This window comes from Corvus cornix, chromosome 1 (assembly GCF_000738735.6).
Source record: "Corvus cornix cornix isolate S_Up_H32 chromosome 1, ASM73873v5, whole genome shotgun sequence".
NCBI lineage: Eukaryota > Metazoa > Chordata > Aves > Passeriformes > Corvidae > Corvus > Corvus cornix.
This window is the reverse complement of record NC_046332.1, coordinates 80321542-80333280: the sequence shown is the minus strand read 5'-3', so window position 1 is coordinate 80333280 and position 11739 is coordinate 80321542. Positions and strand designations below refer to the sequence as shown.

The 11739-nt window shown below is 39.0% G+C and overlaps 1 protein-coding gene across 1 annotated transcript; it reads left to right on the top strand.

Annotated features, from left to right (window-relative positions):
- The first annotated feature begins 677 nt into the window (after window positions 1-677).
- On the top strand, window positions 678-11200 carry SLC10A2 (solute carrier family 10 member 2). The gene is made up of 6 exons (XM_010394133.4): window positions 678-1577; window positions 4454-4572; window positions 5684-5772; window positions 7900-8075; window positions 8646-8803; window positions 9079-11200. Exons 1-6 carry the CDS (start codon window positions 1156-1158, stop codon window positions 9249-9251), a joined length of 1137 nt encoding a protein of 378 aa, XP_010392435.3. The 5' UTR covers window positions 678-1155; the 3' UTR covers window positions 9252-11200.
- Window positions 11201-11739: the final 539 nt, after the last annotated feature.

Genomic DNA, 11739 nt, shown 5'->3' with positions numbered 1-11739 from the left:
AAAAATATTTCTGTGTTGAAAAATAAAGTTTATTGGGGGCATCAATTGCACTTTAGTTTCAGGCTTGATTTTTGTCTAAGATATACACTTGAAGATGCTTCTGCCACAAAGCTTGGCCCCAGGCAAAGAATCATTAATATTCTTCCTCTGAAAATCATCAAAATTTCCAGATTTTCAAGGAAGCCTGAGGGGCAAATCTTTAAAAGTTTTTCAAAACTTGAGATTTCTTTAGAGCCATGGGGATGATAGAGAACCACAAGCCACACCAGGTGTGGCTTTGTGCCACAACCTTTGTGCTACACCAGGCAAAAAAAAAGTGACCTGCACTGTCACCCCTGGTGTGGAATCTGAGCGTGTCACGGCAGGGAAGGGGATGTGGTCGACTAGCTGGGTGCCATGGCTCCACAGTAGCATGCCAGCCTCACTGCCCTGCTCTCTGCTCCCCACACTTGGCTCAGCGAATATATGTCCCTCCTCCTCTGCCCTTGCCACCCCACACTGCTCCTCTCACTGTCCACCACTTCCATTCCAAGATGGATCAAAGTCTGACTGCTCCAGCTGTGCCTGGCAGAAGGTGCCAGGAGGATGGTGAATCTCCATGCTTCCAGAAACAAAGATTCCACATCATTCAAATCAGCCTGTGTGTTATGCTGAATGCTGCATCCATTAGCAACAGTTGCAGCTTCAAATAATATCTCAGGACTTCTGCTCTTGGTTTCTCGTGTCTCAGTTACTCACCACACAGACCCCCGTACTGTCAGCGGCACTGCATGCATGAGCAAGTCTCCCAAAGGCATGCAAGAAATTCAAAGAATGAAGCCTAACTGTCTCTTCCTCCTGTGGTTCTCATTTCATGGGCTCAGCAGCACTACAAGCCTCCTTTACACCCTTAAATATTAACACAGCTATTCTCTTGATGTGGGATTCCTCATTATCATATGAATAAATGATTAATTGTCACTGTACCCACCAAGTGCAACTTTTATAACTATATGAATCAGCACTTTGCCAAACCCTTCAAGAGTAGTAAGAGTTTTCAGGCATTTATTGCACTTTATTGCTTCCTGGATCATTTAAAAGAAGTCACTGACCAACAGCCATTTACACAGGCTTGAAAGTTTACCACGGATGTACTGAGCAGTTCTGTGTTTCAAAATGCAGACAAACTTTCTTTCCCAGCAATTTAATGCTGGCTATTTGGCAGAAAACTCCACGGCTTGTCCAGCAAATGCTACTATTTGTGATGGCACATCTTGCGTATTACCAGAAGATAATTTTAATCAAACTTTGAGCGTAGTTTTAAGTACTGTTCTAACAATCATGCTGGCCTTGGTGATGTTCTCCATGGGCTGCAATGTGGAAATTAAGAATTTCTTGGGCCACATAAAAAGACCCTGGGGTATATTTGTGGGTTTCCTTTGCCAGTTTGGAATTATGCCTCTCACAGCCTTCTTGCTCTCTTTGGCCTTTAACATCCTTCCTATTCAAGCTGTCGTGGTGCTGATCATGGGATGCTGTCCAGGGGGCACAGCCTCGAATGTCATCGCCTACTGGGTGGATGGAGACATGGACCTAAGGTAAGAGCAGCCATTCTCTAAGTACTTCATGTGGTTCTTTACATGGTAAATTTTACATTGAAAAGGACTGTTTGATCTCTCTGATGTTTTTCTTAGCTTCCTGGCACATGCATGGTGGTTTCTCCTTGTAAAGAAGGTTAGTTACCGTAATCGCAGTAAATATAAGCAGAATAGCAAGTATCCTTGGTTCATTGGAAATTTGTGAGGAAACTATCACGACAGAACTGTGCACATTAGAAATATCTTTATTGTAAAACTTCAGATGCTGGAGCAAATATAGTTTATGAAGACAATTAAGATAACATACATTGTGAAAACTTTGCCCAAGTTAGAATTACTTTTCTTTCTCCCAAGATCCTGAGTTCTAAAAAAAACCCCACGTAGGATTTTAGTATCAAAATCCTCTGCACAAGATATTGGCTGTGCAATTGTTCTTGAAGTAATGTTTCTTGAAAAAGAGCTCCTGTGGAAAAATATTTTCCCTCCTTTTGTGTTCTATACAGTGAAAAGGCAGGCATTTATTTTCTCTTTGGGAACTAGTTTTAGTGAACATCACTTGTGACAATTCTTTCTGCTCCTGGAAACTTATGCAGAGTCTTCAAACTGAGGGAATATGTTACAGGCTAGAAACCACTACTTAAGGCAGTCCCGCATATTGGGAGGCAATGAAAAACCCTCCTTTGTGGCAAAGTGTGATGGTCTCAACGACAAAGTGCTATGAACTCAGAAACAGATGTGTAAGGCACCTGACATGGCCTAGGACAACAAACACACAGGAGGAATGAACACTACACTTGACGCAAATTCCATAGAGGATTCATTAAGAGCCTTTAAAAATGAGCCGTCTAAGAATCCTAATATTTGTAGCTTTAATATGACATTTTTTCCATCCTTTGAAAAGAGTGAACTTTTCTGTCACATACAGGTGTTAATGTAAAAACAGCTTTCAAATTATGAATGAGGTCAGCTCTGCTAATCATTGACTTCCTCATTGTAGAGGAAAGAGCTATGATACTAAGAACCGTAAGACACTTATTTTCAATTAATACAGTTCTAAGAAACCACAGATGGGAAGATATTGAGTACAAGTCTGAAATTTTTTTCTAATCTCTCCTTGGAAGAATAAACTGAGCTAAACTATGCTTGGTCAGCTCTGTGTGTTCAGAGTTGCACCACTGAAATCAATGGTAAAAATGCAAATTTATAGTTCTATAAACATGAACAGGATTTCTATCCTGTGATGATGTCAGAGGGTGAAGTTAATTGAAAATGCCTTTAAAAGGTTATTCTGCAGATAAAGACCTTTACCGTAAGAAGTCAAAGGCTTTTGGTCAATACCTTTGCAACAAAGATGAAGGGACCACAGGATACAGGAGATTGTCAAGGCGAGCATCTTCTCAATAGAAGAGTAACATTAGAAGTTGTGTGGCTGGTTTCTGGAACCACCACAGTATTATAGAAACCTGCTCATCATATCAGACAATGTTTTCGTTTTAACTGTAATATTTTATGATTGTACATTACAACCCATGGTCATTGTCTATAGTTCTGCTTCAACACCTCTCTGTGCAAATAGACCACAAGTTAGAGCAGGAATTAGTTTTATAATTAGCATTATAAGCACGGTCAGGTGAAGCATGATGCTTCATACCTTTCTTAGTAAATCAAACCCAGCTGATATTCTTTAATGTTTCCCCACGGAGACATCTCTTGATATTTCATAAAAACAACTGCTTCTGTGGAAACAGGGACTGGGGTTAGAGGATGGCCATATTTTGGAGAAGGATGTATGTTCAGGGACAGTATAAAGATACAGGAAATAGAGAGGTATGGAGCATGAGAGGTTTTATCCATTTGGGACTTCATCAAACCTTAATTGTAACCTGTGACCCTTTTTCTCTGTAGGAGTCTTCTACAGGAATTCTTTTGCCAGAGGCTCCTGCAAAATCCTATACAATGACTCTAAGGCAGAGAGTGACAGAAACCAAAATTAATGCAGATATTCCTGTGGCTTCTGCATTAATTTTTCTAGATTTCTCTGGATCTGCTCAGTTTGTGGGCCACGACCAGTAGTCCCTTTTCTGAGGACAAGCAACAAAAAAGAGAAGTCGGAAGTGAGGATCGTAAGAAAGCTTCCAAACTCTCTTAACTAGAACCGTCTCTCAGTATTTTTATATCAGAAGAATGAGATTTGTAGGCATAATTTTATCCATTCTACTGTAATTCTCAGAGTTTCCTCCTTATTTAAAATGTCTTTTTCTTCATTCCTGTAGCAGAATGCATCTTTTTGTACAACAGAGAACCAGAAATATCTTTGCAACATGCAGCAACAATACTTATGCTAAGCCTCACTGAGCAATTCTTAGCACCTACTCTTTGGCCTAGAGCAAAACAAGCCAGAAAAGGGAATTTCATTATATCACACGTCCTAGACAATGAAATGGATTTCTATGCTGTTGAGTTCAGAGTGAAATTTTAACAGTCTAGAACTGCTGTTATAATGGAAAGCTCCATTTGATGTCCATCTCTGCCCGTTGCCTGTGCAGATTGTCATCCTCTCTGAAACCAGCCGGACAGGCAGAATGCAGACAGACTTGCCAACAGACCTTCCCGCTGGCCACCTGTCTGACTGCCTCATCGTACCAAAAGTTATGGTTCTGTGGCTGCAGAACACCTTGATATTTCGTGGTTTTTCTTTTCAGCAGAAGCCATTCCTTTCATTTAGGTTTTCTCTAATCTGATAAACAGGATAAATTGTCAGTACCTAGCAATATTTCTTGCACAACCTTTCACAAGGTGTGAAATGGTAATAAGAAAATGAGAAAAACCATGGGCTAGCATGAGATGAACAGTCACTGTAACCAATTTCTTTGCAGCATCAGCATGACAACTTGTTCCACGCTGCTTGCAATGGGAATGATGCCACTTTGCCTCTTTATTTACACCAAGATGTGGACTGATTCTGATGCAATTGTACTCCCCTATGACAGCATTGGTGAGTCCAGTGAACCAGCACTTTCCCTTCTGTCTATCCTCCCTTTAGTGACAACCACCTGTATACCATTATCCTGCAGTCAGGGAGAAATTACCTCAGATTTTTAAAAATATTCCTCTTTCTACGTTTTAATAACCACCATGGGCATTAGGTACCAAAAATCATTTCACATCGTCCACAGCTCTGCCAAAGACTTGAAGCCATTATAAATATTGTACAGATAATTATGACAAGATTGTGCATGTTTTTCTTTCCACTCTGCGTGGTACTGGGATAAGAATATAGAATAGTTAATATAGGGATGGCTGCTTCTCCTGAATGAAAGTGTTTGTAGCAGCTTTAAGACACGATCCTGCAAAGTGCTAAATGCTGAGGCCATAATCTGGCAAAATACTTAAGCACACGTGGATAATTAAGCAAGTGATTAAAACTGCTGAGTCTCTTTGAAAACCTGCAATCTACACTGCCAGGAGTGGCTTCATTTGACTTCCTGTCAAAAATCTCATCCAGCTACAAAGAGAAAATAGTTAAGGTATTTAGAAATACATGCTCCAGTGCTTTGCAGAGCTGTGGCCCTAGTGCTTATCAAGTGCAGTTTCATGTTGTGCTAATCTTAAAAACCAGCAGAATCACTTTCACATTCTTCAACTTCACTTCCCATTGTCCTTGGGGAAAAACAAAAATCACATACATTGCTCGTGCTTTCAAAATAAATACTGGAGGGGGAAGGCCAAAACAAAAGAAGCTCTAAACCAGTTGCTGATACGGTACAGTAGCAAAACACCTGCAGACAAAATGAACATTTAATATAGCTACTCACATCACAGGATAGTGATGATTAGCACACTCAAATTTCTGTCTGCCTTTCTGATGCAGGTGAATGAGCATGTAGCTCAGCAGAATGGCAATTACTTCAACAGGCTGCCAAAGATAACAGAGTCTATAGAAAAGCAAACGGGCAGGTGCGGGTAGAGCGAGCGTGCATGCTCCGGGGTGTGCACACCAGAAACATTCCCTGTGGGCTCCATGCCCACAGTCACTCAACTTGGTGTCTGTCCTGTTGTGAGCTTCTGCACCATAACTGGCCTTAACTTCTCTCCTTTTTTTACAGGAATTTCTCTGGTAGCTCTTGTAATTCCTGTTTCGTTTGGAATATTTGTTAACCACAAATGGCCTAGTAAGGCAAAAGTGATACTTAAGGTAGGATATATAAGGCTGAAGCATAAGCAATTATGGACAAATTATGGAATCAGTGGCACCACTGAAGCAGTACATTGCTATTCATAGTATTAGTATCTGACTCCATAAGACCTGGAAAGTTTTCAGCAGAAAACAAATGAGATGGTGTGGAAATGTATTGCTTTCCCTCTGCACAAACAGGCATGAGTTGCATGCATTATTAGAAACCATCATTATCTAAAGAACCTGCTTTTGTCTTTTGCTGCAACTATGTTAGTAATTGAGTTCAGTATATAATGTAAACTCAGATTGGAAGGCAAATCATTCAGGTCAACAGAAAGAAGTTTTTCTCTGCAAAACAATAAAAAATAAAATCATTATGGATCAAAATGCCTTCCTCCTTTTTTTCAAAGCAGTTTCATGCTTTTTTGTAGGCCAAATTTTGAGTGGGAAGTAAATTTTTATTTAAAAATAATAAACTGAAAATATTCCAGCTCTTATAAAGAAACCTAAAAAAATTATTCACAAAATACAGTTATCTTTGTAAGATGGTTTCGGATACATCAAAAATAGGGGGGTTTTGGGCAAAAACTGTTCTCATCAAAATAATAATAATAATAATTTAGCCATATCTAGGGTAGCAGCAAATTAATCATTCTGAGCATTTGGTTTAGGTTTAAAGAGATTTTCAGATGTGCTGAGAACTCTTGGCCTTTGCTAACCATTCTTAGTTAATACATATATTATCTAAATTTTCTTAAAGAAATCTAGTCTGGTCACTTGTTTTTCTACTTATATTTTGTTATCCTGTCTTTGCTATAGGCTCAGACAGCATAGAGCACAAGGTCTTTTTAAGTCAATTCATTTTCATTAAACTACTAGCTTATCATGTTGCATTTTTAAATGCTTTCACAGCTTACTATTTCTGTTTAATCAGTCAAGGGAAAAGCGTGGACTTGTACTCACATGAGAGAAACTCTACTTGATCTCTCACCAAAGCCCTGTTTCATCCCCTTTCTTGCCAAGTGGGTGAGCAACCCACAGAACGGTCCATTGACAGTTTGCTTTGTGTAGGACGATGAAGCATCAAGATTGAGCCATAGCTGTCAGATTAAGGCCCATATAGTGAGAAATTCAGACAAGAGCACAAAGGCAGTGTGCCAGGTGAAAGAACAGCGTGTCATGGCCAGACCATGTTTCTTCTTCCTAGGTGCATGTGGTTAATAGCTCAGACAAACAAAAGCACTTGTTCACTCAGTGCTCTTAAAAATGCTTCAGCCAAAGACTGATGAAGCCAGTTCAATGGGAATACATGTTTTAGCTGAGGAATAGATTCTTCTAAGCTTAGACTAAGAAGTCTATCTCTGGGATTCCTGGCAACATATGCTTTAATGACAGACATTTCACTTGGGTATTGAAAAGAGAGTGAGTTATAACTTTTTTAGGGGAGCAGCAGTAAAGATCTCAGTACATTCAGACACAGGAAATAAGAACAACTGCAGTGATTACATCTATCTAGAAGGGCTATACAAGCTCGTAACCAGTTTTCAAACATGAATTTTCAGCCCCATTAAAGATTTACCCCTGCACTTGGCAAATAATTTCCTAGCACTAGCTCACTAGCAGTCTAGCATCTAGTTAGCACACACTGTACTAAGCCTCAGAGTGTGATTCACCATGGGGGGAAGGAAAATGCGGTATTCTACCTACTAGGCTGTAAGTTTCCCGACAACTCTGGGGAAATTTTTCTAATGTGTGCACCATTCCTCACTCATATCACACCTGTATTTTTAATCTCTAGTCCTAAGTACAATTATAGTCAAGCCTTCAAAAGACTAGTTTTACAGGTATCTGCTATATATACCTATTACAGCTGTGTCTTGATCTAGAGCTGTTGTCACACCTTGAAGTACATCGTACATCTTTTGTTTGGGAAAAATGGCAGCTATCTAATCTCTCTGCCAGCTGTGAATTGTATTGCTGTAAACATTAGGTTTTGTGTTCAACAAGACTTTCAGTGACTCAGAGGCAATCACTGGCATGTTTGACACCATATTTGTTGTGTCTAAATTTCCTTGAGATCTCATTTGTGCAGTATTCTGTGATTCCGTGATTCAGTGACTCAGAACCTCCTCTTTCCCTTCACAGGTTGGTTCCATTGTGGGAGCAGTGCTCATCGTGCTCATTGCTGTGGTTGGGGGAATACTCTACAAAGGCTCCTGGATTATCTCACCCAAATTATGGATCATTGGCACCATATTTCCAGCAGCTGGCTATACTTTAGGATTCTTTCTGGCTCGTGTAGCTGGCCTGTCTTGGCACAGGTATTCCACAGCTTTATTCAACTGTGTAAAAAGATTTTATTTCATGATTAATCAATGCTGAGAATGCTCCCTAAACATTAGTCATGTTACAGAGTCACTCATTCACCAACCCTGCTTTTTGCTATACTATGTGGAGACAAAACTTTCCTTGCGCACATTTATTTACAGATTCTGACTATAGCATTTCCTCCTATCCTTCAAATGTTTTCCTTTTGTGTGCTAATATCTTGCACTTCAAACAAGTGAAACAGACCTGACTTGTAAGTGGGTTGGGACTCCAATAAAACTTCTCGTGTAGATGTAGCAGTCTACAATTTAGAACATCATTGCGAGAGAGGGAGACAGCAAGTGCCACATATGTGCCTTTAAGGTGGTTCACAGTCTTTTACAGCTGCTGAACTGCCAATAATTGGTGGTACCAGCCATAGGCCGAGTGTTTTTTTGACTATGTCAGCTGAAGGATACAATTTTCTTAGTTGTCCATTACATTGTTTGCCTATCCAGATTAGTAAAAAATGTAAGGACCTACAGGATACTATTTCACAACTGTCTTTGTATTATTCCCTTTAGGTGTCGTACAGTGTCTCTGGAAACAGGCATGCAAAACACTCAGCTGTGTTCAACTATAGTACAGCTCTCATTCACTCCTGAACAACTTGAACTGATGTTTACTTTCCCACTCATCTACAGCATTTTCCAGCTGTTATTTGCGCTACTAATTTTAGGAGGTAAAGCACAGTGATTTTCTATTATAGCACTATAACTATCAATATTATTATTATCAGTTTAACTTTACATGTAAATGGAGAAAACAAGAAGGGTAAAAAATAATCAAATGGATTTCAAACTCAAAGCATAACTTTAAAGAAACTGTCTGGAGGTGTTGAAATGTTTTAACAATATAAGGAAAGAAAATATTGCATGGCTATATGTTACTACAGTGTCTTTTTCGGGCAATTTTTATAATTCCTTTATTTAACACTAAACATGTATTGATCCTCAGGCTACCGTCTTTACAGAAGGCACCGAGGCAAAACAAAGACAGATGTCGAGAAAACAGAGCAAAAAGAGGATTCAAAATCAAATGCCAAAATAAATGGAGGATTTGTATCAGATGAGATGAGAGAGAAAACTACCTCTGCTCCCACCAGCTGTAAAGATAAAGAATATATATAGTTTACTTAAACCTTTTTTTTCACATTATTTTTGCTCATGGAAATAGTTAACAAAAGAAGTTCTGCTGATATTGTACAGTGAGACTGTAAAATGATTAACTTAAGAAAGATCTGCTTTGATTTTTAACATGTTTTTTGCCACAATGGTAAAATCTGGTTTTGAGGTTAATTCCCTAAAAATATGTCATGTTTTATTATGGATTATTTAACAAAAAGCAGAATAAAGGTAGGCTGTTGCTAAAAAGAAGCTGATATCTGCAATACCAACTCCAGCCCATGGTCCTGCAAATCCATCTGCTAGTCTCAGCTCCACACCAAAGAGGTATCTTGTGAAAGTGCCTGAGCAGGAACAGGAGTAGATGTGAAAGATCTGGAAAGGCTGAATATGAATCAAGCATGAAATTGGACCAAGCCAATAATGAAAGTTTCATTTAGTCTGGATAGACTAAAACACTGTATTAATTTATTGAAGCATTAATTTATTCTGAAGCTATAATTTTAGCAAGTGCAAGGCACCTTATGACTCCATTTTTTTGCCCAAAATAATAGAAAGTAATAGAATGTAACAGTCTTGCATCTTCAGTCTGGGTCTTTTAGGTGCTGGACACATGAAGAGAGAGACAAAGGTGAGGGCGTAAGCCTTGAGCAATTTTAGTGACAGCAGTGACACTTCATACAAAGGAGCAAGCAGAGGTTCTGGAAGTGTAAGAAATTATCAGCTCCTGCACTGACAGGAAGGCATTTGAAAATGGAACACAAAATGTCCCTGATTCATCCAGGACTAGTTCCACCAATCTTAACATGAGACAGCAGTGCTTGGAGAGAGTTATATATTTTTGTTATTTTATGAACTAAATAAATTTGAACAGATGAACATAGACAGATGTCTATGACATGTAGACATTGGTGTAGCTGACAATTTTAAGATTTTATTTATATCAACCCTGAATAGAAATAACTGGACGTACACATACATTACACATTATTTGTTTCTGAAAATTCAAGAGTACCTATGGAAATCTCTCCTAACTGAGTGGAGAAAATGAGTATAATTCTAGGAGAAACAGTGCAGTAAACTCCTTGCAGCTGTAATTTTTTAAGGAAACATTCAGTAACATTAGTCCTGTAGCTGTTATGTAAAGAAAATTTCCAGAGAACTTCAGATAAATGAGTGAGAGGTTGGCTGACCAAAAAACTCAAGAATGAACTGGCTATGAATATGGAAACAGTACACCCTTTTGTCATATTCAAGTGGACCTTCCAAGGTACGGTGAGTTAATGTGGCAGGTTTTTTACAAACACAACTGAAATTGTGGAATTTAAGTTCCCAATGTGCAGCTTTCCACTGCTGCAGAAACATGCCCAGTACTAAACAAAGAATAAATTATTGCTGTCTACCATATGTGGGGGAAAGGGTCTCAAAATGTTCCTGAGTTCTGGGAAGCTTGAGGATGCTTTATTTGGCAGGGAGATCAGAATGGTCATAAGTTCCAAGGAGGAGTTCAACACTGAGTGGGAGTTAGTACACAATGAGGTGTTCTGTGTTTTATAGAGCAAATATTAAACAAAACAATGTGATGAAGACTGTTATGGAGAAATCATAAATTGTGAAATAACAGGTTCATCAAGAAAAGGATAAGCTGTTATTTGTAACATCTGTACTAAAATGGTTATTGTCTTGCTCCTGCATCGGTCAAAAAATGGACAGTGGAAGTTAGTTAGGATCATGTCTTTCTCACGCACAAAGCTGCTACTCTTCCCCCATGCTGAACTTTGATGTTTCTGTGAATATTTCAAGCAGATCTTGAAAATGTATTGAAGAATAATCGTTTGTCTTGCTTATATTCTGTGTGCGTGCGTGTGTGCGCGCGTGTGTGTGTGTGTGTGTGTGTGTGTATTTAACACAACTGTATAAACACTGAACTAAATAAAGTCAGAAACTATTTATAATTTTGCCTACTGGAGTAATTTAAGGTGAAAAGAACTGAGGCTGAAACCTAACATGCAGACAGAGTTTATAGCTTTGAGATGTAACAAAAACATCTCATGTTATGCGTCAAATGTATATGTTTAGTAATCATAAAATCATAGAGTGGTTTGGGTTGGAAGGGACCTGGAAATTTTTATAGTCCAACCTTCCTTCAATGAGCAGGGACATCTTCAACTAGATCAGGTTGCTCAGAGCCCCATCCAACCCGATCTTGAATGTGACCAGGGATGAGGCATCTACCATCTCTCTGGCTAAAACAATGATGATTAAATGAACATGAGATATCTCATGCCATATTCAATACACTTTTTTAATACATGTGTGCACTAAAGGCCCCTGATGAAGGATGAAGCTACAGTTACACGTAGCAAGGATGTCCCAAGCTTTACATGAAGCGAAGCCAGCTCAAAGATCTTGCCCCAAATATGGCTCTAGAGGAAAAAAACCCAGGTCTCGTTAATGTGTGAGAAGCAGGCTTATGCTGATGTGACAACTTCTA